The 27,211-nt window shown below is 47.7% G+C and overlaps 2 protein-coding genes across 5 annotated transcripts in view; both read left to right on the forward strand.

Moving 5' to 3' along the window:
- The window catches only part of MTHFD1 (methylenetetrahydrofolate dehydrogenase, cyclohydrolase and formyltetrahydrofolate synthetase 1), a 49,873-nt gene extending 36,477 nt beyond the window's left edge, over positions 1 to 13,396 (forward strand). For all 3 annotated transcript variants that reach the window (XM_064157732.1, XM_064157902.1, XM_064157816.1), the window contains 6 exons: positions 210 to 310; positions 857 to 1,034; positions 2,550 to 2,657; positions 4,628 to 4,780; positions 12,222 to 12,326; positions 12,502 to 13,396. In XM_064157732.1, the coding sequence (XP_064013802.1) occupies positions 210 to 310; positions 857 to 1,034; positions 2,550 to 2,657; positions 4,628 to 4,780; positions 12,222 to 12,311 (630 nt within the window). In that variant the 3' untranslated portion in view covers positions 12,312 to 12,326; positions 12,502 to 13,396. The remainder of the gene's footprint in view (positions 1 to 209; positions 311 to 856; positions 1,035 to 2,549; positions 2,658 to 4,627; positions 4,781 to 12,221; positions 12,327 to 12,501) is intronic.
- A 5,408-nt stretch (positions 13,397 to 18,804) lies between these two features.
- AKAP5 (A-kinase anchoring protein 5) lies at positions 18,805 to 25,233 on the forward strand. 2 transcript variants are annotated; one of them, XM_064158028.1, is made up of 2 exons: positions 18,805 to 18,878; positions 20,150 to 25,233. In XM_064158028.1, the coding sequence occupies exon 2, from the start codon at positions 20,792 to 20,794 to the stop codon at positions 22,898 to 22,900; it is 2,109 nt and encodes a 702-aa protein (XP_064014098.1). In that variant the 5' UTR covers positions 18,805 to 18,878; positions 20,150 to 20,791; the 3' UTR covers positions 22,901 to 25,233. The 2 variants fall into 2 exon arrangements, with proteins under 2 accessions (XP_064014098.1, XP_064014166.1); XM_064158096.1 differs by lacking the exon at positions 18,805 to 18,878 and adding an exon at positions 19,018 to 19,433.
- The last annotated feature ends 1,978 nt before the right edge of the window (positions 25,234 to 27,211 follow it).

Here is a 27,211-nt window from a genome sequence, read left to right on the forward strand (position 1 = left end):
AAACTAGCGGTCATTAGAAATAGTCATTTGTTTTCCTGTCTTCCATCCAAGAGCAGACACTGATCTGGGCTGTTCAGAAAGCTACGCTGGGGATTTGTCTTTGATTTCATTCCCATTTTGACATTTTTATCATTAGCTGTGGACATAGTGGATTTGGAACAAAAGTTTCGCTGCTCCTGCTTAAAATGTGCTTCCTGTCTCCTTTACAGAATCTTCAACTGTTGGCAAAAGGCTGCAGTAACCTGAACAAGCAAATCCAAAATGCACAGATGTTTGGTGTCCCAGTAGTGGTGGCTGTCAATGCTTTCAAGTAAGTCACGCTGCACCGGAGAGAGAATCTCTGCAGGGCCTTTCTGTGTAAGTAGGACACCTTCAAACCCATGTGTTAAAGCTGATACCAGTTGAAGCAGAGTAGCCAGCCAAGGCATCTTCATCTGAAGATTGGTGGATTCGGAGAAATTCAGGAGTTCAGCTTGTTGTGTGCACGAGACAGAGCCCCTCCAAATTAGCAAAACAAGCACCTTCTTGAGTTTGCCTCTGAGAACAGGAGATGCGTTGCCAGTACAGGGCAAATACTGAGCAGCATTCCAGACCTCCTGGTGTCAACAGTCATGGGGTTTTGTATGCAGATCCAGCGCTACCTGTTGCTGTCTTTTCCTCTGTGGAGTAGCCTCCTGCATCAAAGTAGAGAAGGCTGTGCTGATAGCCACTCGGCAGCTTCCTGCTGGTTGGATTCTGTGGTTTCTTTCGGCAGCTTTCTTGGGTGTTGCCAGCAAGAGTGAAAAATGATTAGAATGAACAGCTAATTGACTTGGTGTGCGTTCTGGTGCAAGTGCATAACCTCTTCTTGTTGCAGAACGGATACAAAGGCAGAACTGGCCCTTGTAGTGAAACTGGCAAAGGAGGCAGGAGCATTCGATGCTGTGGAGTGCACTCACTGGGCAGAGGGCGGTAAAGGAGCACTTGCACTGGCCCGAGCTGTTCAGAGAGCATCCCAGGCACCCAGCAACTTCAGGTTCCTCTACAACGTGGAGGTAAGACCTTGCAGTATTACAGAGGCACTTTGTAAGGTGGAGATCAGTTGCTGCTGTGGGAAACTGAGAAGAAATTTGATTTTAGAACATGAAGTTTATTTAACCATTCTCAAAGATCTCGTTAGTCAGTTCTTCTTGGTTCATCTACCCAGTGCAATACTGCTTACTTTTTCTTCTTTCTCTGCAAGTGTGGAACGTGTCCAGAGAAGGGCAACAAAGCTGGTGAAAGGCCTGGAACACAAACCCTATGAGGAGAGGCTGAGGGTGCTGGGGTTGTTTAGCCTGGAGAAGAGGAGGCTCACGGATGACCTCATTGCTGTCTACAACTACCTGAAGGGACATTGTAGCCAGGTGGGGGGTGGCCTCTTCTCCCAGGCAACCAGCAATAGAACAAAGGGACACAGTCTCAAGTTGTGCCAGGGGAAGTCTAGGCTGGATGTTAGGAGGAAGTTCTTTACAGAGAGAGTGATTGGCATTGGAATGGGCTGCCCAGGGAGGTGGTGGAGGCACTGTCCATGGAGGTCTTCAAGCAAAGCCTGGCTGAGGCACTTAGTGCCATGGTCTAGATGACTGGCTAGGGCTGGGTGCTAGGTTGGACTGGATGCTCTTGGAGGTCTTTTCCAACCTGATTGATTCTATGATCCTATGATTGTATGATTCTTAGCACTGGTCATTGCTTTATAAAAGAAAGCAAGCATAGCTTCCCATTAAAAAACAACCAAACAAAAAAAGAAGGCAAACAGAAGAGCCCAAAAGATGCATGTTTAAAATAGCAATCTTGCTATTCTGTGATTCTATGGCCTATGGAGTCACAGTGCAGGTCAGGGTAGAAGAGAGAAAGAAAATGCGTGTGTATATTTCTAATGACTTTGCAGTGGAGGTAATGAAGATGCTTAGTTTCCCAGGTTATGGCCTGAATCCTCCTTTAATTGCAAGCACCCATTCAAGAAGCTAATGAGGTACAGAGCTAAGTCATGGTATCTGTTTTAGCTCCTTAACAGATGCTTTCAGTTTTTCTTCTGTAACCTGTTTTACTTGTGCTTTTATTTTACCATTGACTTGTGTTTCCTTGTCCACTTTTTTACTTCAGTTTGAGTGAAAATAAAGATGTGTCTTTTGCAGTAAAGGTAATTAACATATAAACACAGTTTATAAGAAATAATGCTCTGTGTCTTTTTGTTTGTGACTGTAGTGAACTAGCTTTGCCCTCTTCCTAGGGTAGGGTGTCCCTGCCCATAGCAGGGGGATTGGAACTAGATGACCCTTATGGTCCCTTCTAACTTGACTGCTTCTATGATTCTTAGAAGATAAGCAACTGCAACAAGATAAATGTGTTTTGAAACTCCTCTGATTTCTGTTTAGCCTTGTTCTGTGACTAGTGGGAATAGCTCTTCTGTCTGCAGATGGGCACTACACAACGTGTAGGAAGGCTGGTGAAGCTGCCACGATGTTACAAACATCTGTAGATCTGCCATACTGACTTGCCTGGTTTTGCTTGGTTTTGTTTTTCTCTAGCTCCCTGTTATAGATAAGATCAGACTTATTGCACAGAAGATCTACGGGGCAAGTGACATTGAGCTACTTCCAGAAGCACAACAGAAAGTTGCCTTATACACAAAGCAAGTGAGTTTTCAATATTGCTTGATACCAGTGGTGCTTTTCATGTAAGATATTGAACAGAGGAGTTCAAGCTGTATGTGAGGGGAATCATCACTCAAATGATCTCATTGTGCAGGACTCGCTGGATGCTGCTATGGCACAGGAGAAAGAGGTGGTTGTATGGTGAGGGAAAAACTGGCCCTGGCTTTTAGGGGAGAAGACAGAACTCTAGCTCAGAATTCTAGGCCAGTAGCACATTTGTGTTAGTGTGTGGGGAGAGAAGAGTCGGAGTTTTCAGTGACCTTTCTCTACTGTACTCTGATTCTTCAGCAATTTGGGAATGATGGAACTACAAGCGATCGTGCTGGTGCGAGTCTCTGATGGTTGGAGCTTTTTATCTTGTTCCACTGAGTTGTCTAATTAGTTTTTAAGCCTGTGTGAATTTTTGGCAGTCACAGTTATGTTGAGGAAAAGAGTTCTACAGGTGATACAAAACTTCTTGTGGACAAATAGTCTACTTTTGTAACTTTTGAACCTGGCACTTGGTTGTGAATTAGATGATTTCTGTTTGTTTGTGGCATTTCCTCTTCTCTAGCATGACATTCTCCTGAATTTAACTGCTTCTGCATTAAAGGGTGTTGAGGAGCTATGTGAGAGCCTCCCATTTTTTGTTTACAATGTGAATGATTAGAGAGCCAATGGCATCCTGGCCTGCATCAGGAACAGTGTGGCCAGTAGGACAAGGGAGGTTATTCTTCCCCTGTACTCAACACTGGTCAGGCCACACCTTGAGTGCTGTGTCCAGTTCTGGGCTCCTCAGTTCAAGAGAGATGTTGAGGTGCTGGAATGTGTCCAGAGAAGGGCAACAAAGCTGGTGAGAGGCCTGGAACACAAATCCTATGAGGAGAGGCTGAGGGAGCTGGGGTTGTTTAGCCTGGAGAAGAGGAGGCTCAGGGGTGACCTCATTGCTGTCTACAACTACCTGAAGGGAGGTTGTAGCCAGGTGGGGGTTGGCCTCTTCTCCCAGGCAAGCAGCAATGGAACAAGGGCACACAGCCTCAAGTTGTGCTGGGGGAGGTCTAGGCTGGATGTTAGGAGGAAGTTGTTGGCAGAGAGAGTGATTGGCATTGGAATGGGCTGCCCAGGGAAGTGGTGGAGTCACTGTGCCTGGAGGTGTTGAAGCAAAGCCTGGCTGAGGCACTTAGTGCCATGGTCTAGTTGACTGGCTAGGGCTGGGTGCTAGGTTGGACTGGATGCTCTTGGAGGTCTCTTCCAACCTGCTTGATTCTATGATAATTCCATGATATTTTAATTCCTACAGTCCATTTACTGCTGCCATGAGTAGTTTCTTCCTTTTGTGTTTCTAGTATATTCCTTTATGAGTCTGTTGGAATATCAGAGCTGTATAATTGCTGCTTCCTTATGACCCCAATTACATTGATCAAACATTTCTAATTAACTGACCTCAGACAAAAAAAACCCTTCAGTTCTGGGCTGTATAATGTTTTGAAAAGAGAGTGGAAAGTAAGTTAGCTATCGAGACTGTGTATCTAAGACTTCCATACCATTAATTTCTTCCTCCATTGGATGTGCTGGAGGCTGTTTCTTTTAATGGATCTTCTGTCCCTCGGGGTCTTCAAGAAAAGACTGGATGAGGCACTTAGTGCCATGGTCTAGTTGATTGGTTAGGGCTGGGTGATAGGTTGGACTGGATGATCTTGGAGGTCTCTTCCAACCTGGTTGATTCTATGATTCTAGTGACCCTTTCTTTATTACTTGGCAAGCAGTGGGGAGAGAGTTTGAGAGAGGTGGAACTGAGCATGCAGAATGGTCCATGGATCTGACAGGCTGCAGATGAAGCATTTCATAACAGTAAATTTTGTGATAAAATATCTGATGTCTGCAGAGAATGGCACAAGAGAGCAATTAACGTCTGTGTACAGGAAAGGTTACTGGCTTTTCACTTACTTCTCTCTTTTCATTGCCTTTCCTAGGGATTTGGAAATCTGCCAATCTGCATGGCTAAAACTCACCTGTCGTTGTCTCATGACCCAGAACAAAAAGGAGCACCTACAGGTTTTATTCTGCCAATCCGAGACATTCGAGCCAGTGTTGGTGCTGGGTTCCTGTATCCGCTCGTTGGAACGGTACGTGACTGAAGGGAACCCTCAGCTGCCTCCCTGTGCACTCCAGTTAAGCAGTCACAGAAGAGAGGCTCGTTTTGGAGGATCCTTGTTGTTTACAGTTGGTATTTTAGCAGTCCAGGATATTAGGTGCCTTGCTAGTGTTTTTTTTTCCAGGAGGAAGGAGGGGGAAGCTAAAATTGACCACCTGCACTCTTAGCAAGTCCCCAGTGTACTCTTTAGATTTCATGTCTCTGTCTTCTTCATTTTTGGGGAAAAGCTGTGCCCTGTAGCTAATGAGGGAGCTTGGATTGTTTAGCCTGGAGAAGAGGAGGCTCAGGGGTGACCTTATTGCTGTCTACAACTACCTGAGGGGTGGTTGTGGCCAGGAGGAGGTTGCTCTCTTCTCTCAGGTAGCCAGCACCAGAACGAGAGGACACAGCCTCAAGCTGTGCCAGGGGAGATTTAGGCTGGAGGTGAGGAGAAAGTTCTTCACTGAGAGAGTCATTGGACACTGGAATGGGCTGCCCGGGGAGGTGGTGGAGTCGCCGTCCCTGGAGCTGTTCAAGACAAGATTGGACGTGGCACTTGGTGCCATGGTCTAGCCTTGAGCTCTGTGGTAAAGGGATGATTTATGAGGTCTCTTACAACCTTGGTGATTCTGTGAAATCTGGAGCTACAGTCTGGTAGCAGGAATTGGAGAAATTCTTGGCCCACCTTGGGAAAAATTCCTTGCTGGTAGCAGGAATGGGAGAAATCCTTGGCCCACCTAATTGCTGTTGTATCTTTGTGCTCCTGGTGATGCACTTTTCGGTGAATTCACATCTGTGTACATATGCAGATGAAGGTAGAGCAGGACAACTCCTCCAGAGCTTACAAAGCAACCAGCTTTGGATAAAATGCTTCCAAAGTGAAGCTAACCTATGCTGTGAATCATTTGTCAGTCCCCCCTCCCATTTGGTTCACATGGTTTTGATGACCCTTTACTGCTCAGCCAGCATTGGTTCCAACAATTCATTTCACTGTTCCCTTGAGTTTTTACTTTCTTTCCTTTGATGGCATAATGTCAGCTACAGTGGAAACAGGATCCTGGAACAGCTTTACTATGAATTGCCTGGCAGAAAGAGGAGCTGAGTGCAGAATGCACTAATGTTCAGGTTTGCATCCAAACAAAGAACATTAGGGTGAGAGGATTCACTGGAAATGTTTCTGGGGAATCCCTTCTGGGCAAATGTCAAGTAACTTGTTAGATTCTATGATTTTAGAGGATGCAGCAGTTGAAGCAGGCACCTCTGTCTTTCTCTTATTTTTTGAGCCTAGGATCGTAGGATGTTAGGAGTTGGAAGGGACCCAAAGAGATCATAGAGTCCAGCCACCCTGCTGGAGCAGGACCACACAATCCAACACAGATCACAGAGGAACACATCCAGACAGGCCTTGAAAGTCTCCACAGGAGACTCCACAACCTCTCTGGGGAGCCTGTTCCAGTGCTCTGTGACCCTTACAGTAAAGAAGTTTCCCCTTGTGTTGAGGCGGAACCTCCTGTGCTGCAACTAACACCCATTGCTTCTTGTCCTATTCCAGGGAGCAGTGAGCAGAGCCTGTCCCGCCACTCCTGGCCAGCCCTCAGATACTTATAAACATTTATCAAATCCCCTCTCAGTCTTTTCTCCAGACTAAAAAGCCCCAGATCCCTCAGCCTCTCCTCATAAGCCATGTCCTCCAGTCCCCTAATCATGCTTGTAGCCCTCTACTGCATCCTCTCCAGCAGATCCCTGTCCCTCTTCAACTGGGGAGCCCAAAACTGAACACAGTATTCAAGATGAGGTCTCACCAGGTCAGAGGAGAGGCGGAGGAGAACCTCCCTTCATCTGCTGGACACACTCCTCCTAATACACCCCAGGATCCCATTGGCCTTCTTCGCCACAAGGGCACATTGCTGTGCCATGGTTAATTTGTTATCCACCAGAATTCCCAGGTCCCTCTCCACAGGGCTGCTCTCCAGCAGATCACCTCCCAGCCTGTACTGGTAGAGTTTATTATTCCTCCCCACATGAAGGACTCTGGACTTGTCCTTGTTGAACTTCATCTGATTCCTCTGTGCCCAGCTCTCCAGTCTGTCCAGATCTCCCTGGATGACCTCACAGCCTTCAGCTGTGTCAGCCAAGCCTCCAAGCTTGGTGTCAGCAGCAAACCTGTTGAGCAGACTCCGACTGCTCATCAATGTCATTGATGAAGATGTTGAACAGGACTGGCCCCAGCACTGATCCCTGGGGGACACCACTAGTCACAGCTCTCCAGCTGGACCTGACACCATTGATCACCACCCTCTGAACTCTATCTTGCAACCAGTTCCTAACCCACCTGACTGTCTGCTCTTCCATTCCACACATCCTCAGCTTGCTCACTAAAATGTCATGGGAGATGGTGTCAAAGGCCTTGCTAAGGTCAAGGTAGACTACATACACTGGGTTCCCCTGAATCTACCCATTCAGTTACGGCATCATAAAACCTAAAAGGCTTAAAACTTTTCCTGAAATCTTCATGGCAACTTGAATTTTCCAAGATTTAATAAGCTTTCAAAAGCATTAAGACTGCATGGCTCCCATGATTAAATTTGCTGTTTAAGAGTTGGATCTCTACTTCCTTTAGATGCTACCTAGAGCCAAATATTGGATATCTTTTTCTTGTAATTCTGTAAAAGAAAGAAAAAGTACATAAAGGTTTCCAGATGACCCAAGGTAAATAAAATAACCACATCCTGATTAAAGCCTGGATCATCTATCTTTCTGAAGAGTAATCTGTGCTTGGGGATAAAATTGAAGGTAGCATGCTTCTTTCTGTTATTGATGGCATTTTTTTGCAAGCCAAGATTTTTTTGCAAGCCAGCAGTGTGCACTTGCAGCCCAGAAAGCCAAACTGATCCTGGGCTGCATCAGGAGAAGTGTGGCCAGCAGATCAAGGGAAGTGACTCTCCCCTTCTACTCCGCTCTGCTGAGACTGCACCTGGAGTACTGCATCCAGTTCTGGAGCCCCCATTACAAGAAGGATGTGGATGTGCTGGAGTGTGTCCAGAGAAGGGCCATGAGGATGCTCAGAGGGCTGCAGCAGCTCTGCTATGAGGACAGACTGGAAGAGTTGGGGCTGTGCAGTCTGGAGAAGAGGAGGCTCCCAGGTGACCTTCTTGTGGCCTTCCAGTATCTGAAGGGGGCCTACAGAGAAGCTGGGGAGGGACTTTTTAGGCTCTCAGGGAGTGACAGGATGAGGGGGAATGGAGCAAAGCTGCAGATGGGGGGGATTGACTGGACGTGAGGAGGAAGTTGTTGAGCATGAGAGTGGTGAGAGGCTGGAATAGGTTGCCCAGGGAGGTGGTTGAGGCCCTATCCCTGGAGGTGTCTAAGGCCAGGCTAGATGGGGCTCTGGCCAGCCTGATCCCTAGATGAAGTAGATGATCCTTGTGGTCCCTTCCAACCCTGACTGATTCTATGATTCTAATTACCTTCTTTTTGATAAGCACTGGAGAAGGAAAGAGTACATGGCATTAATGAGCTTCACACAAAAGAAAAATGTTTCCAGACATTACAACTATCATTTTGGCTCACTTTTTGATGTCTTCCATTTCTATGGAGTTGGACTTTTTCCTTCCTGCTGCCATCCCAGATTCCTAATGTTTTCTTGGACACGTAGTACATCACAGCTTTAATTCTGCCAGAATCGACAGCAGCTTAGGAACACAAAGGTCCCTCCTCTGTGGTGTCTGCAAAGCCAGGGAAAAGGTGTCCATTTGAGAAGCAGGGCAGGGCATTTTGAATCAGATCCCTGTTTTAAACCCATTCAGCAGGAGGTGTGTTAGCCTCAGAGTAAGTTTTTGGCAGCAGCTGTTGAACTGTGTGAGCTGAAAATTCAGCAAATACTTAGCTCTGTGAGAAGCTTTCAGGAGAGATTTGTCGTGAACTTAATCACTGGTGCGTGCATATTCTTACCTGAAGTTAATCACAGAGCTATGACACATTATTTCTTAGCTCCTGAGTTTTGTGCGTGGTGGGGTTTTTTTTCTCATTTCTGACTTAAGTTGAAGCTGTCATACTTCAGTGCAATACTTTTAGGGTTTTAAAGGAAATCAAATTTTGACAGTTCTCTAGATTTAACATTACCTAGCATGGAAAGTAATGCAAGTGAAAGAAAACATTGGGTTAAAATTGGTTGGGTTTCTTTTCTGGTGATGCTGATGAATTGAAAAACAAATCACTTTATCCAGCTCTGATTTTCAGTTCCTAAGTGGCAGTTTTTCAAAAGTTCCCCAGATGCAGTAAGTAAGAACTTTTGAGTTGGTATTGGTTTTATTTAAAATCACAGAATCAATCAGGGTTGGAAGGGACCACAAGGATCACCTAGTTGTAATGTCTGGAAACATTTTTCTTTTGTGTAAAGCTCATTAATGCCATGTACTCTTTTCTTCTCCAGTGCTTATTAAAAAGAAGGTAATTAGAATCATAGAATCAGTCAGGGTTGGAAGGGACCACAAGGGTCATCTACTTCTAACACCTTGCTGTGGGCAGGGACACCCTACCCTAGATCAGGCTGGCCAGAGCCCCATCCAGCCTGGCCTTAAACACCTCCATGCATGGGGCCTCAACCACCTCCCTAGGCAACCCATTCCAGGCTCTCACACTCCCATGCTCAACAACTTCCTCCTCATGTCCAGGCTGAATCTCCCCACCTCCAGCTTTGCTCCACTCCCCCTGGTCCTGTCACTCTCTGAGAGCCTAAAAAGTCCCTCCCCAGATTTTTTGGAGGCCCCCGTCAGATACTGGAAGGCCACAAGAAGGTCACCTGGGAGCCTCCTCTTCTCCAGACTGCACAGCCCCAACTCTTTCAGTCTGTCCTCATAGCAGAGCTGCTGCATCCCTCTGAGCATCTTTATGGCCCTTCTCTGGACAAACTCCAGCATCTCCACATCCTTCTTGTAATATGGGCTCCAGAACTGGATGCAGTACTCCAGGTGGGGTCTCAGCAGAGCGGAGTAGAGGGGAGAATCACCTCCCTTGATCTGCTGGCCACACTTCTGATGCAGCCCAGGATCTGTTTGGCTTTCTGGGCTGCAAGTGCACACTGCTGGCTCCTGTTGAGCTTCTCATCCACCAACACCCCCAAGTCCCATTTTCACCATGTAAGTAAACAGTGGGAATGCCCCTGTGCTCTTTTTCAGCACATGTGGTGTTGAGGGGCAAGAGAATAATGAAGAAAAAGTTCATCAGCTCTGAAAATAACTGAGGGCATTAAGTATTGTAGGCACTTCTAAAGAAAAGCAGTAGCTATTGTGCACTGCATGGAAAGTCAGGGTTTAAACATACTAAATAAGATAGCAGAGTAGCCACTGTGGGCTGCCCTGTGGGACATGAACGGAAGTAAAATGATCTGTCCCTTCAAAATAGAAAGTGCAAGAAATAGTAAGATCAGGCCCATCTTCAGCAGTGTGACACCTCCTACTCTGTTGAATGTTACTGTCTCACCTCCTGCTGTGGCCTTTTGTATCTGTAGGTGGAGATGTGCAGAGCTCTAGAATTCTTCAGTGATAGGTAAATAAATAGGAAGTTTCTTGGTCTGCATGGCTGGAGACTGGCAGTGACTGTAGTTAAGAACAGGAAAACCCCTCCAGGCTCTTCAGATCTCTTAATACCTTGGCTCTTGAGAGAAGAATGTTCATGCAACTAAACACAAAGAGGGTTTTTCTCCATAGCCCCTCTGTTCTTTGCCTGGGAAAACAGTGGCTCTGACAGGAAGCTGGTGCAGTCCTAGAACGCATTACAGAGCAGATGTCAAGTGGTTTTTATCTCCATTTAAGTGGAGCAAGACCTGCAGTGACACATGTATGAGATTGGTGTTGGCACTTAAAAATGGCTTAGGAAAATGGAGTGGCACTGCAGAAGATCCCCACACAAATTGGGGAACTGCAGAAAATGCCTAACAAACAGCTTTGCCTCCTTGCTGCTTAGCCTCTTATCCAGAGGAAGACTGGGAGGTAATTTGATTAGAGTGCAAAATAGTGGCTCAGGGAGAAAATACCAGGATGCCAAAGATATCTTTGATCTACTGGAGATGGGCATAACAATACTGATTGGGAAAGCTGAGGCTGGGTGATGCAAGTAATAAGAAATCCAAGGTCTCATTTTCTAAGGATGAAGGACTGCTGACACAAACCACTGAGCATGGTCACAAGTTGCCCACCTTTGTAGAGCATCTGTATTTGGCCTAAATGTTGAGTTAGCTGGGCAGGACTTCCCTTCCCTGCATTAGTAAATGAGGCCTAGTGTCCCCATGGCCTCATGTTCTGTGGTTCTGAAACTGGGCACTCATCAGTGGGCAGCTAGAGGGGACTGGCCTGAGGCAGGCGTGATGCTGACAGCTCTATTGTTAGTTTCAATTCTGACACTGCACAGCCTTCCTGATTTGTATGCCTCAGAAATGTTCCAGCCAGGAGAACTGACCTCTCCATCTCTATTTCAGTTTTATCCCAGTTGAAAAAACAAGGATGACCACCACAAAAAACCCAGACAACAGAACCAAACTATTATATATAGCTCTATTACATATATAATTATTCCTAATTATCTAACACTTCTATTGCTAGACCCTTCAAGAACTATAATCAACTGGCACTTTACAGTCAGCAAAGCTGTACTAAAACATATATTCTCATTTTAATAACCAGGATACTGCCACAAGTAATTATTGTCTTACCACAGCAAAGCCTGTGAAGGCTCCTCTAGCAGTTAGCTGGTCAGATGAGTATCTAAGATCTTGAGGAGAGGCTGAGGGAGCTGGGGGTGTTTAGCCTGGAAAAGAGGAGGCTCAGGGGTGACCTCATTGCTCTCTACAACTACCTAAAGGGAGGCTGTAGCCAGATGGGGGTTGGTCTCTTCTGCCAGGCAACCAGCAACTGAACAAGGAGACACAGTCTCAAGTTGTGCCAGGGGAGGTCTAGGCTGGATGTGAGGAGGAAGTTCTTGCCAGAGAGAGTGAATGGCATTGGAATGGGCTGCCCAGGGAGGTGGAGTCACTGTCCCTGGAGGTGTGCAAGAAAAGCCTAGATAAGGCACTTAGTGCCATGGTCTAGTTGATTGCCTGGGGCTGGGTGCTAGGTTGGCCTGGATGATCTTGGAGGTGTCTTCAAGTCTAGTTGATTCTACAATTCTATGATCTTGGGCTCAATCACTACCAGAGGCAAAAGCCAAACTCAATCATCATCATAAAAAAACAAAGCCACCAGGTGATGTACTGAGTCTGGATTTGCTGATTGTCACTATGCTTCAAAACACTGGATGTTGGTTACATCCATAGTATGCACATGTGCAAGAAGCTGCACTAGCTGTCGGCATCACAGCCTTCATAAAGGGGGTTTAGTACTACCTTCTGCATGGAACTACACTGCTTTCATCTGAATGTTTTGTCTTTTGTTGTCCAGATGAGCACTATGCCAGGACTTCCTACAAGACCCTGTTTTTATGATATAGACTTGGATCCAGTGTCAGGAGAAGTAAATGGGCTCTTTTGAAAGGACTTAGTGAAGGTAGGTGCCTTCTTGAAGACTCTCAATATTTGAGCTGTATTTCTCATCTTGAGATAATGGAGTTAAGCTAATCTTACATTATGCCATATGTTTCCAAATGACATTTGATTATAATTCAGCCTGAAAATTGCCTGCAGTACTATATAATAGTAATTAAATTTATTTTTCTTTTCAGCTCCCAGAAGAACACCTGATGAGTCATGTAAACAGGACTATGCTCTGATCTTTTAAAGTCAAAACAAGATATGACTGAGAATGTAGTGCAAGAAATGACTGGAACAAGGAGTGCTAAAGAATCAACTGCTTTAAATCTGTGATAATTTTTAAACTGCTGAGTTGCAAGGTAGTTGCCACTGACAGTGTAAAGCACACTGGCCCAACAAACCTCCTGCTTCAAAATTGTAGCTGAAGGAGAATACAGAAGCTTGGGTTTAGGGACCTCTTCTGATTCAATGGCATCATTTTAATAATTAAACATCCTAAAGCTGCAGCTCTTCAAAACAGTCTTGGGACTTAATTGCCTTAACCATAGGGCTTTTGTAGCATATATTATCTTTGAAAGCCTTGTTCTGATTTGCCATACTGAGTTCTGTGTTCCACTTCTCACGCTGCAGGAGAAACTGCTGTGCTCTGAAACTGCACCCATGTCATTTAAAATAGGAGCAAGGAGGAATCCTTGTTACTTCTCATCTCTCTCCAAAAGTGCTTACTCTGGCTTGTGCTGTGAATTATTCCTGCAGGCACCTGAGCCACATCAAATTTCCCTTTTAGAAAGGCCACCTGTGACTGTTAATGGAAATCAAACCTTTGGATACCATACCTGTAGGGACTGGATCTCTGGCTTCTACCAAACGTGTCTTTTGAACCACCTTATGCCCAACAATAAGTAGTCACACTGTTGATAAAAGCCTTGTTTACTAAGGTACCTTTTTGGTGAACAGAGACAATGTCAGTAGTGATCAAGTCACTTGTAGCAGGCTTTGTCAGCAGGCCAGAAATCGTTTTGTAACATAAAAATATCACTGCTGCCAACTTTTTAACCAATACAAATAAACTGGTAAATGCTTCAAGTGCTTTTTGGGCTTTAATGTATGCACTGAGGTTACTGAAGTAGAATTTATTTCTGTGATTAACTGCACGCAGCAGCAATCCTTATATTGACAAGTAGGAGTGATTATTGCAGTAATAAGTTGCCTGCAATGCACCACTGTGTGTTTAATCTTGTTTCCTTTCCTAGATGATGTGTCATCTATAGGAAATAAACTACCTGAATTATTCCATGAATTTGAGATACTTGCAGTTGACTGCAAAAATAGCTGAATTAAGACTTGCAAGGCCCATCTGTTTGCATCAGAACTGAATCTAAAAACACACTGGTTTTGGTAAGAACTGGGAAAATCAGGATGTAGGTGTGTACCAATGTACAGATGCATCTGTAGTACACAGATACACAGCTCACTCTCTCTGCATATATGTTTGTATCAGGTTATTCAGGAGGGATGAAAAAGTCTGTACAAATGACCTGGTTCTTGGAGAAGCAGGCAGAACAGCCTAAATCATTGTAAACATATTTGAGATGCATTCACAGCCTCCTAAAATTTTGAGGGTGTTCAGCTGAGGAGCTACTGGCAGCCAGATTAGCGAGAGTCACACACAAGCCATTTGCAAGGGGTTGGAAGGGCTGCTCTCTGTTGCTACCCAGCCCCCTGCCGAACTGAAAGTGTCTCCTCACCTGCAGCACCTTGGCTGAGCCTTCCTTTGAAGCAGGTTGCCAGAGCTGATGCTGCCAAGTCTGCTGTCAGTTCCTACATTTAATCTTCTCTGCTGCATTGCCTGCCTGTGAGCGCTCTCTGCTCCACCTTCATTTTATGCTTATGAAAGATGGGATAAGTGCAAATTTATGCTAAGATTAGCCTCCTTTTAGTGTAGCATGAGATCATAGACATGTGCTTGAAAGAGACAGTTCAAGAGGTTGGTAGTCCATCTCCTGCAGTGAGGCAAAACCTTGGCTCAGGCCCTGAAACTGTTTAAGGGTTTGATGTGCACAGCAGGACTGGTGGGAACAAAGCATAGAGGTCAAAAAATGGCCCCAAGCATCTCTAGAGGTTAGTGGGAATGTTCTCCTAACCTGCACTCTCAACCTGCTGGGATGTGAGCTCTCTCTGGTGTCCCTGCTCTAGGTCTTGCAGGACTGCTACAAAAATTGGTTGTGTGGAGTTTTTTTAACTCTCTCCTTGGCAAGTAAGTATGCCAGCTCGTTCTTGCTCTATCAAACAAGACACAAAAGACACTTAATTCCTCCTAACTAAATATTGGAAGGTTGTCTTTTCTTTCTGTTGCCTAGAGAAGAAACTGATTATGTTCAAATTTGTACTCTGTGGGCTATTTGTGGACGCTTAGCTGGTGTTATGGCCCTCCATTGGCCCAGCTGTGCTGTAATGAGAGTTCTGCATCATGTCACATGAGAAATAACAGATTTAATAATTTCTTTCTTTTACTAGTGATAGGGCCCAAAAAAGGAGAAAGTGGTGCTTGGCTGGTTTGATCTGTATCACCAGAGCCAGGCCTGGAAAGAAAACTAAGCCTACAACTGGATGGGGATCATCTTTCAAGCTTACCTATGTTCTAACCAGCTCCTCAGCTTGCCCCAGACCCTGTTCATAGGACTCATAGGATCAGAGGATGTTAGGGGTTGGAAGGGACCCAAAGAGATCATCGAGCCCAACCCCCCCTGCCAGAGCAGGACCACACAATCTAACACAGATCACAGAGGAACACATCCAGACAGGCCTTGAAGTCTCCACAGGAGACTCCACAACCTCTCTGGGGAGCCTGTTCCAGTGCTCTGTGACCCTTACAGTAAAGAAGTTTCCCCTTGTGTTGAGGCTGCAACGTACACCCATTGCTCCTTCTATCCCAGGGAGCAGTGAGCAGAGCCTGCTCCCCCCTCCTGGCCAGCCCTCAGATATTTATAAACATTTATCAAATCCCCTCTCAGTCTTCTTTTCTCCCGACTAAACAGCCCCAGATCCCTCAGCCTCTCCTCATAAGCCTTGCCCTCCTGTCCCCTAATCATCCTCGTAGCCCTCTGCTGGACCCTGCTACCCTATACAGCAGCCTTTGGTGCTGGAATCTTCCCCTGGAGGGGCAGGAGTAATAGAATTCTGTGAGAGGTGTTCTCAAAGGGGATCGATGAGAGCCTGCCACCATCGTGCCACCCTTGAGAGAGTGTACCACATGTGAGCCACCCTCATTACCCCTGCCTGCTTTCCTCCCTCTTGCCTGAGCAGCAACAAGGGAAAATGTCCTGGAGCCCAAGGGCCTTACTTGGCTTTAAGACAGAAGTAGGTCATAATTAGAACCCACCACTCACCTAAGGGAGAGAAGCTGTTGCCAAAAGAAGATAACTAACCCGAATGGTGAACACAAGCAAACATATCTCACAGGGGAGCTTTTAAAAGGGCAATTCTTCCTGTTGTTTGATCCTCTTTTCTGCCCTGCTGGCTGGTGTTCAGCCCAACAACCCCATTTTGTACCTTTCTTTCTCATGGAGAAGCTAAGGAGGGGGGAGACCATGTGTATTTTTCTAAGGCTGGCCCACACTGGAAGCCACTTGGCAGATTCAAAGTGGGCTGCCTCGCCTGGTTTCTACTGTGCAGACATGCTGTGAAGTAGTTAACGTCCTTGAAACGTTTGTGGGCGTCAGTCAGCTACCCATAGAGATGAATGGGGACATTCAGGCATCTCAAGCTACAGTTTTGTGCGGTTCTTCAGCTGGTAGCCTGGTAGTCCATTTTCTGGAGGTCCCCCCATCAATCATAACAGCTGGAGCTGCAATTTTTTTTTTAAGTCAGGTCTCAGCTGCTCTGGAGAAAAAAGGTTCATATGAGAAAGGCACATTCTCTGGCATTTTATAGAACAAAACAGCTGGAGTTGGAAAAGATCTCAAAAATCATCTAATTCCAACTCCTCTGCTGTGGGCAGGGGCACTTTCTGTTAGAGAAGGCTGCTCAGCCCCTCTGACCTGGCCTTGAACAATTGTGTGGAAGGGACATCCACAACTTCCCTGGACAACCTGTTCCAGTGTCTCGCTGCCCTTACACTAAAGAATTTCTTATCTCTAGCTGAAATGTCCTCCCTTTTAGTCTAGAACCACCACCCCTTGTCTTACTGAAACAGCCTGTCCCTGCCTTTCTTACGGGCCCTCTTGTAAGTACTGAAAGACTCCTCAGAGCTTCTCTTTTTGAGATTGAACACCCCCTACTCTCTCCTCATAGGAGAGGGATGCCCTTATTTAGAATCATAGAATCAACCAGGTTGGAAGAGACCTCCAAGAGCATCCAGTCCAACCTAGCACCCAGCCCTAGCCAGTCAACTAGACCATGGCACTAAGTGCCTCAGCCAGGCTTTGCTTCAACACCTCCAGGGATGGTGCCTCCACCACCTCCCTGGGCAGCCCATTCCAATGCCAATCACTCTCTCTGTGAAGAACTTCCTCCTGACATCCAGCCTATACTTTCCCCTGGCACAACTTGAGACTGTGTCCCCTTGTTGTATTGGTGGTTGCCTAGGAGAAGAGGCCATCCCCACCTGGCTACAATGCCCCTTCAGGTAGTTGTAGACCAATGAGGTCAGCCCCGAGCCTCCTCTTCTCCAGGCTGCACACCCCCAGCTCCCTCAGCCTCTCCTCACAGGGCTGTGTTCCAGGCCCCTCACCAGCTTTGTCACCCTTCTCTGGACACATTCCAGCACCTCAACATCTCTCTTGAATTGAGGAGCCCAGAACTGGACACAGCACTCAAGGTGTGGCCTGACCAGTGCTGAGTACAGGGGAAGAATAACCTCCCTTGTCCTACTGGCCACACTGTTCCTGATGCAGGCCAGGATGCCATTGGCTCTCTTGGCCACCTGGGCACACTGCTGGCTCATGCTCAGCTACTCTCTACCAGTACCCCCCAGGTCCCTTTCTGCCTGGCTGCTCTCCAGCCACTCTGTCCCCAGCCTGTAGTGTTGCTTGGGGTTGTTGTGGCCAAAGTGCAGGGCAAAGATTAGTTTAAGCTCAAGATCTGACTGTTCTTACCACCACCTCTGAAGGTGCAGCTCCAGCAGCAATTGAAGCAGTGTGCTTCAAGCTGTGAAGGTGCTAGGTGGGATAAAAAAAACAGCTTCCACGAGCAAGACCCTCTTCCTTCCCACAGCCAGATCCCCAAACGCTCAGCACCCCTTCCTCCTGGGGTGCTCTCTTTCAGTGTATCTTGCTGATATTAGGATCCAAGTTGGAAACTCACAGCTCTGTCCCTAGGAAGACCTCTACTTTGAGTATGGTTTCACTGTCTGCTGCTGTGCACAACTGGGGAGGAGAAGAAAATTTACTCTGAGAATGAGTGGGATCTTTCCCAATGAGGAGTGATGCTGCCATGTGAAGTGGAATATGGTCCCTCAAGAAGAGAGGCTCCTATCCCACAGTGTACCAGAAGTATAGAATGGTAGGCATTGGAGGGGACCTCTGAAGATCATCTTGTCTGGCTTCCCCCAGGTTTACCTCAAGAAGGTTGCACAGGATCATGCACAGGCAGGTTTGGGATTTCTCCAGGTAAGGACACTCCACAGCCTCTCTGGGTAGCCTGTTCCAGGGCTCTGTCACCCTTGACTCTCTTGGACACATTCCTGTGTGATCTGGTCCAGACGATCCTGCTCTGGCAGTGGAGGTTGGACTCGATCTTCTGCAAGGCTGAGGCAGCTGGGGTTGTTTAGCCTGGAGAAGAGAAGGCTCAGGGGGGACCTCATTGCTGTCTACAATTACCTGAAGGGAGGCTGTAGCCAGGTGGGGGTTGGTCTCTTCTGCCAGGCAAGCAGCAATAGAAGAAGGGGACACAGTCTCAAGTTGTGTCAGGGGAGGTCTAGGCTGGATGTTAGAAGTTGTTGGCAGAGAGAGTGATTGGCATTGGAATGGGCTGCCCAGGGAGGTGGTGGAGGCACCGTCTCTGGAGGTGTTGAAGCAAAGCCTGGCTGAGGCACTTAGTGCCATGGTCTAGTTGACTGGCTAGGGCTGGGTGCTAGGTTGGACTGGATGATCTTGGAGGTCTCTTCCAGCCTGGTTGATTCTGTGATTCTCACAGGAAAGACGTTTTCCCACATGTTCAAATGGAACCGCCTGTGGTCCAGACTGTTCTTGTCCAGCTGCTGGACACCACTGACTGCATCGTCCTTAGATGCTGATCAGCACTGATCAGCTCCCTCCTCCAGGCGAACCTGCCCCAGGTCTCTCAGCCTCCCCTCGGCGCGACCTCCAAACGCGGAGCGGCTACGCTGCCCCAGGCTCCGGCTAGGCCAGGCTCTCGGCGCCCCCTCCCCACAGCCCCGCGCTCTCAGCAGGCTGCCGGCAGATTCCCGCAGAGCCGCCCCAGCGCCGGGGGGCGGGCCGGGGACTGCCTCGGCGGGGGGCGGGGGGCTGCCGGCAGCGCCCTCCCCGCCGGCCCGGGGGGCGCGGCTGCGGCGGGAGGCGGTGGCGGCGGCGGCGGCGGCAGCGCAGCCGCGCGGAGCGGGCCGCAGGTGAGGGCGCGGCGGGCGCGGCGGGGACCGGTAGCACTCCGGGGGCTCCGTTGGGGAGGCGGCATGCGTGGGGTGCTGGGTCGGGCTCTCGCAGCCACGGCGGCTGCCCGAGGAGCCCTCCCGTCCTCTCGGCGAGGTCTGGCTTTTAGGGATTGCCCCTTTGCCCGGGGCGGGAGAGCGGGGCGAGCGGGAGAGCGGCGGTGCCGGCCGGGACCTGCTGCCTCCGGCAGCACCCGCGAACGCCCCCAAAACTTCCCGCGCTGCGGAGGCGGCGGCAGCGGAGCCGGGCTGCGGGCTGCGCTCGGGGCACCGGCGGATGCGGGCTGCGCTCTCGCACCTGCTTCCGTCGGCTAAGCTCGTTTGCCCCTTAAAAAACCCCGAAATTAAAAGAAGCTCTAATTAAAAGCCCCCAAGCAAGCGGGCGCCGCGGGGGAGCGCGCCCGCCAGAGCCCCGGGTCCATCGCCCTGCTGCTGAACTGCAGAGTACAAAATCCCGCGGGAAGAGCTGCCCGGAGCCGCCGCTCAGCTCGTCCCAGAGAAGTTGATGTGCTTGCGGTAACAGGGTTTTGCATCTTTATGCTCCCAAAACGTTTTGAGGCAGCTTTTGGGTTAGGTTTTAATTTCAGTTTTAAAAGGGTTCGTGTCTTCTACACTGTCACCTATCTGATGAACCCGTGCGGTGTTAATTGAGGTTGCCATGGAAGGCACGCACGTAGTATAAATAAGATCCCTTCTTGCCATGTGATTCTGCTTTTGTATTCCCTAAGCCTCCTTTTTGTATTCTCTGTTTTTGCATATTGTCATATGGTGCACTAAAGATAAAAATATCTGCTGTCTCAGGGTGTAATTTCCCTAGCTGGAACTATGACTGCATATGGAGCAGTGGGGAAAAAAAGATGTAGCTAACCGTAGGAGCAGGAAATCTATGTGTGTGCATGCGTAACACAGACCTGTCAGAATATCAGCAGCTGAAAAGAAAAAAAAAACAACAACAAAAAATGTCCCCCTTTGGAGCATCACTGGGCTGACATCTTGGTGGCCTTATTTTGCCTTTGGATAGTCATGCTAATTAGCAGGAAAAAAACTGCTGTGGTACATCGAGAGCTAGAACTGATTTTGTAGTCCTGGTCTGTCTCCCCTAATAAATTATTTTAACAAAACCCCCCCAGTCACCAGTAGAAAAAAAAGGCCAATGAAACAACAAATACCTTTTATTTTAAAAAAGTAATTGCTCTACATCCACATCTTACTATTTGTTTGCTGTGTTCCAGATAAAGGATGGAAGCATTGGCTGTGCTTCGCAGTAAACCTCACATAACCTGCCAGGGGAACTGAAGCAGAAAGCAAAGCCAAGACAAAGCAGCATCTGACCTTGTCACTGCGGGGCAGGCAGGAAACAGCCACTGGCTGCTGCTGGTTGTACTGGTGCTTCAGTCAAGTTCCCTGTGCAATGTGGAATTGCAGATAGCTCAGAAAGTGCAAGTTATTTCCAGGGCCGTGGGGGTGAATAAAAATGGTTGACTCTTGGCTGGATTCATGATCGTTTGGGGGCAAACCAGAAAAGTCATGTCAGCCTGGCGACTAAATAGTCATGTTTATAGACTGAGCATAACTTGAAATGGGTTGTCCCAGAGCTGACAGAGACTGACCAGCAAAGCCAAGGAGAAGCCTGTTCGTCTTCACACCTACCCAGGATTCCTTGGAGAGGCGATAAAGTGAGTAATAAGACAAAGTGGGAGTTACAAAGCAGATGCTTCAGCAGAACTTCACTGTCACATCCACTCGTTAGAAAACGACTAACTGTTTTGTAAAACAATTTGAGAGGAAAAATGCACTTTGAGCATACTGGCAGCTCTCGTGTCTGATGTGTTAATTGAGAAAATAAGTAACAGAACACAAAGGAGAGGAGCGATATGGTGAAGGCAACTAAGGAAATTCAAATGGAGAACCCAGGAGAGGCAGAGACTCACAGCGCAGGGGCTACATGCTCACCACCAGAGGAGCAGGCAGAAAAACCTTCCATGCTCTGTTTTAAGAAGCGGAAGAAGTCTTGCAAGAAAGAGTTGACTGTGAAAGATGTGTGCAAAGGAGCTTCAGAGGAGAAAAGCCAATGCATCAGCACTGACCAAGGGGAGACAAAGGTTTCTAATCAGCCACGATCATCCAAAGGAGCCTGGGCAGCCATCAAAAACCTTGCTAGACCTCAGAGAAAGCAGAAATCCTCATGGAAGAAAGTGTCCTCCGATTCCCAGGTGCAGCTGGAGGTGGATACTGAGGAGACCTGTGCTCAAGGCTTCCTGAAGAAACGAGCAAGCTCTGGGGTGAAGATGCCCTGTGTACGGTTCTCCAGAGGAAAGAAAAGAACCAGCCCCTCTGAAGCAGTTGAAGAGTCAGAGGGCAGTGGTCAAGCAAACGAAGTGGGGGGCATTGTGAATAAAGCCAGTGAAGAGATGGAGGATTCAGCCCGAAGAGACAAGTCTGAATCCTTCAGCCCAGTCTCTGTGGAGGAGGACCAGGATACAGTGAAGGAAAGCGTCAGCTCTGTTGGGAAAAGTGAGCCCTTCACAGAGCCCACACCTGATGCAGAGGAGCATATGAAGTGCACTGCTGAGGCAGAGATAACCAGTTCAGAGACAGTCAGTGAAAAAGCCCAGAAAAAACTGCAGGAGGGGAGCCAGTCCCAAACTACAGCCTGTGTGGAAGGTGCAGAAGTTGCTGCCAAAGCACCCATTTCCAAGGATCAACCTATTGAAGGTGAGGAAATTGCTCCCAAAGTGTCCACTTCAAAGGATCAACCTGTGGAAGGTGGGGAAGTTGCTTCTGAAGTGCCTGTTTCCAAGGATCAATCTGCAGCAGGTGGAGAGATTGCTCCTGAAGCACCCATTTCCAAGGATCAATCTGCAGCAGGTGGAGAGGTTGCTCCTGAAGCACCCATTTCCGAGGATCAATCTGCACAAGGTGAGGTGGGTGCTCCTGAAGTGACCACTTCCAAGGATCAATCTGCAGCAGGTGGAGAGGTTGTTCCTGAAGTGCCCATTTCCAAGGATCAACATGTGGAAGGTGAGGAAGTTACTCCTGAAGTGTCTGTTTCCAAGGATCAATCTGCAGAAGGTGGGGAGGTTGCTCCTGAAGTGCCCATTTCCAAGGATCAACATGTGGAAGGTGAGGAAGTCACTCCTGAAGTGTCCATTTCCAAGGATCAATCTGCAGAAGGTGGGGAGGTTGCTCCTGAAGTGTCCATTTCCAAGGATCAACCTGCAGAAGGTGGGGAAGTCACTCCTGAAGCACCTATTTTCAAGGATCAATCTGCAGAAGGTGGGAGGGTTGCTCCTGAAGTGTCCATTTCCAAGGATCAACCTGCAGAAGGTGGGGAAGTCACTCCTGAAGTGCCCATTTCCAAGGATCAGCATGTGGAAGGCGGGGAAACCACTCCTGAAGCACTCACTTCCAAGGATCAACCCAACAGCATCCCTGGGTCTGCTGAGCTGCAGGAAATTCCTAGTATCTGTAAAGAGTTGCCTGCAGGGGATGAATCAGAAAAGAGCATAAATCTTCCAGAGGAGTGCAAAACTGAAGAGACTGCAATGGATTTCAATCAGTCAGTGCTTAAAGACGATGCAGCAAGCATGCAGACCTGCTCCAGCCAACAAGTGATGTTAGAAGCAAACGTGGGCCCTGGCGTTGGCATCATCATCACCGTCACTGAGGCTGAGGACTCTGACAACACCGACTCTGACCAGGGCTATGAGCTGTCCCCAGTTCTGCACCGAAATAAGCAAAAAGGGAATAAAAAGTCAAGTGGGAGCTTTGATTTCGGTAATAAAGAGGGCCCTGAGGCTGGTGACATTCCCCAGGCAGAGGAGAAAGGGCCAGGTGACCAGGGGCACAAAACTGGGGAGCAATATGAACTGCTTCTCATAGAGACTGCCTCTTCCCTCGTGAAGGCAGCCATCCAGTCCTCTATAGAGCAGCTGGTCAATGAAATGGCCCTGGAACAGAACAGACACAACAGTTTTCTGTGATGGCAGCAATGCCCCCAAAAGGAAGAGTATAGGGAGCAATTTAAAGTTCCATTTGGCCTGGGACTGGTGTGGAGAGCTTGAAGGGCTCCCGAGGCTGAGGTGTAGTTAATTTTGCATGCCTGTTCAGTTGTGTGTCTATGTGAAATGGATCCTAGGATGTGGGGCAGACCATGCTACATACAGCTTGTCTCCTGGGGCTGAGGTTTCAGACAGCACCATCAACCACAACTGTGGAAAAAGGAAGGTGCTGCAGCAACTGTATTTTCATTTATTGGCATTTTTATGTCAAGGCTACAGTTCTGCCATCATCCATGCCAGGTTTCTCTACTGTCCATGCTGTAGATCTCTGTAGCCTGTGTTTAGCGGAAGGTTCTGAGAGGCAGCGAGTGCCCAGTCTGCTGCTGAGCTGGATTCAGGGCACACTGGACATAGATGGAGGTTTGCCCTGGGGTTCAGCAGGGTCGAGGGAAAGCAAAGTGACTGCAGTGTTAATATGAAGATGTCAGTGGTAGAGAGGCTTAAGATGTTGCTTAGTGTTGGAAACAGGTACTTGCTACATACAGACACCAGAAACTGTGGTCACCCCTGCTGGTGCATCACATGAAGATGGATGGTTGCAGCGAGAGGCAGTTTTTGTTCAGCCTCATCCCCTGTCACAAGCAGCCTGTGCATTTCCAGACACGTTACAGCACAGCATTAGCTGCTTGCCTCGCTGACCCCGTGCTGCACCAATGCCAAGAAAACGACAGTGCTTTGTTTGCCAGGAGGGACATTCTTGCATCATTAAGCTCAACGAGGAAAATTCCCAGCGGCATTGGCAGTGCAGGCTGGGCAGCAGCATGCCTGCTGTGGGGTGCCCTCTCCTTCCTTCACCTTCTTCCATCCCAGTCGTGACGTTGTGGTGAAGCTGTCCTCAGATGTAGCATATTTTTACTATGTGGCATGTGATACAAATAGCAGTGAGCTGCATGTGTGTTAGCAGACAACTCTTGCCTCAGTGATGACATAGCCTGGGTAGCTGTCATGGGCTGCTGGCACTGGAATTGCTTTGATTTGGTCCGAATGCTGCTGGCGTCCCTGGGTGCCAGGGCGAGCCTGTCCCACACAGCTCCTCACCCACTGCAATGCCAGCCTGGCTTCAGCAAGCCCGAGCATCCCTTGGGAAATGTACATCATGCCCAGCTCTCTGCTGCCAGGCCCTGGCTGGCTCCAGCATGCCACGTAGCTTGCACTGAAACATGGAGGGAAATGCTGGAGTGATCTCAACCAAAGTCCTCAGGGAAAAACATCCTGGACATGAGGGCCTGGGGAAACAGCCTTAAAATGCCCAAACAGGTCAATAGCCATCAAAGCCCACAAGATGCCCTGCTCCAAGGGCATGTGTGTGTGATCACTGCCTCCAGCTGCCAGGTCTCCAAGAGAAAGGGGGCTTTTAATGTTTTGGGATTGCATCTGCGTGGCTGGGATTTGTGTACAGCTGTGGGCGAGCCAGCCTGTGCTGAGAAAATTCCCCTGTGTGCTTCTCAGCTGCTACAGAAATAGCAGCCGCGCTTGGCTGCCCATGGTCAGCCTGCTGAGAGGTCCCTTCCCAGCCTTAGGGTTTGAATTCCTGTGACAATGCAAGGGCTGCAAACTGCCCTGATGTGCAACCACAGCTTTACGCTTGGATGAAGGGTCTCTGTTGTCACAAGAGGACTGTGGGCAGTGAGTGCCACACCTTGCTTCTCTGCAAGTAAAACTTAAGGGAAACCAGAGGACGTTAAAAGTGTCTTCTTTTTCCTCTGTGGATTGATTTAATAAGCTATCAGATACTGATCATTCGCTGTGTATGATTTTAATGACTTTGTACTTTATACTGGTCCTTCCAGGTATACTGCCATAGTTTTGGAAGGGACTCCATAAGGACTTTTGTATGTGCTTCTGGAGCTGCTGCAGCACTGCTGCTAGAGCTTGCTTATAGAATCACACTGGGCACTGTGGCAGGTTGGCGCTGAGCAAAGGGCCTCAGCATCTCTGTCGTGTTGGCTTCAGGGAAGGATGTCCAGGCTCTAGTGAAGAAATACCAAATGATCCTGTGGGGCCAGGCTGTTGTTTTCTGTCAGTCCCTGAAGCAGTTTTGGGGGGGATTTCCTGTATTTCAGTATGGCCTTTTAGGCAAAACATGTCTTCAAGAGCAGAGGAGAATGGCAGAAATGCTTTGGTCCAGCCCAGCCCCTGCGACTGTTGCTCTGTGTCCAGGGTTGTGTTCTCACTCTTTCTGTAGCTGTTTTTCCCCTCTGTTATAGCTGTACAGATACCTGGTGATTATTTCATTAAAGTTGAATGTACCTGTTGTTTTCTTGCCTTGTGTTTGAGAGGGCAGCTATGGAGAGAATCTACACATGAAAGGATAAACTCACAGGGGTGCTCTATTATGTCCATTTTTTTTTGAGGCAGCCATGCGGTGAGCAGAGAGAAATCTTAAAGATGATAACAGACCTGAATTCTTTGCAGCCTTGCTCCTCCTGTGCTCTTTTTGTAAGGTTTCCTTTCAGTTGTTGGCCAGTCATTTCCACCACAGAGCTGTCTGCCCAGGGACAGCCAAAAGGTATTTGTGATAGGTCACAAATCTCCAGTGCTTAAGAAAAGCCATCCTGCTGCCCAGTAGTTCAGTTCTCTATCAGAAGCCCCATAGTACCAGAACAAAATGTTTGAGGCTTTGCAGACATATGAGGGTCAAACCCTACTGTGCCTGGAGAGGCATGGCTCTAGCCTGTCCTGCATGTTTGGTTCATGCTTTCTGCTTCTAGAGCTCCAGGTTGCTGTGTCCAAAGCACACCGTTTGGTTCTGACGGGGTCTGTGGTGAGGTCACCACGTTAGGACAGGGAGGATCAAATTTGGTGCTTCAGCACTTTCTGTTATGGCTCACATGGGTTTCACACCCTGATTTTTGTTCACTTGTTTGTTGGGGTTTTTTAACATAATATCTTTCATGTACTTTCTAAAGGCATTTTGTAACACACAGAAAATATTGGAAGAAGTTACGCATTTTTAATAGCATTAATGTTATTTATTCTTTCAGGTTTGCAGAACAAAATATAGACTTGTAAGAGCTGCTAATGACTCAGTTAAGACTCTTTACTCCTTCATTATGAGTAGAGAGTTGAACATTAATAAAACATTTCAGAGGAGAAAGGAGAAATTTACTATTGCAAAGGAACACGGGGCCAGGAAACCTGTGAAGATGTGACTGCCTGGTTGTGCCACAGCACCAAGAGGTGGCCTGGCTTCAGGACCATGTTCTTCATTAAGAGCTGAAATAAACTGGAATAATACATAACCTGGGTTTCTTACAGCCCCGTGCAGCTTACTTTTAGGACATCTGACTTCTCATCCAGAAGTTCATTGCTTGCTGCCCCCCTGAATTATGGGACTGGTTGCTTTGCAGCAGCATGTTAACTAATTATTTGGTTCTTCTGCTCACCCCATGGCCTGTGCTGCAAAGATGTTTCCAGTGCTCTTCTCAGCAGGGACACATCAGCTTTACATTCACAGATTCATAGAATCAAGCCTCTTATCCCTGCTTTGCTGTATAATTTTGAATGTTTTTATTTCCCACAGCTCTTTTATATTAGCAGCAAAGAAAAGAGACTTTAAATACTATAACTGATGCCCAAGAAGGCTTCCAGGTGGATAAAAAGCTTTTCTGTTATGTCAACATGGAGCCCAGCAAAACAACTGTATCCACTGAAAAGTTCCTTGCAGAAATTGTTGGCAAGCAATGATGGCACAAAACTTACTGCATTTTGTTTGCTGCCCTAGGACACCAGAAGTGTGCATTATAAATGCACAGGCTGCTTAGGGTCAGCTCTCCAGCTGTTAAAGGTCACCACAGCTTCATATGCTTCAAAAGACCAAATTTACAGCAGCCAGGAAACCTATCACTGGAATTGAAGATGCCATCCCTGAATAAATCATAGAATCATAGAATCAGCCAGGTTGGAAGAGACCTCCAAGATCATCCAGTCCAACCTATCCCCCAGCCTTATCCAGTCAATGACTGCACACCCCCCGCTCCCTCAGCCTCTCCTCACAGGGCTGTGCTCCAGGCTCCTCCCCAGCCTTGCTGCCCTTCTCCAAACACCTCCCAGCACCTCAACATCTCTCTTTAATTCAGCTTGGGCCAGAACTGTCTCAGCAGCAATTTCAACAGGTAAAGCTGGGTGTACAAACCATAACTCTTTAAAAAGGCACAATCAGTGAGTCCCATTCATAGAATCATAGAATGATGGACATCTTCATGTCTGTGCTTATGCATAAACATTAAAACA

The sequence above is a fragment of the Pogoniulus pusillus genome, chromosome 1 (assembly GCF_015220805.1).
Source record: "Pogoniulus pusillus isolate bPogPus1 chromosome 1, bPogPus1.pri, whole genome shotgun sequence".
In the NCBI taxonomy this organism is placed as follows: Eukaryota; Metazoa; Chordata; class Aves; order Piciformes; family Lybiidae; genus Pogoniulus; species Pogoniulus pusillus.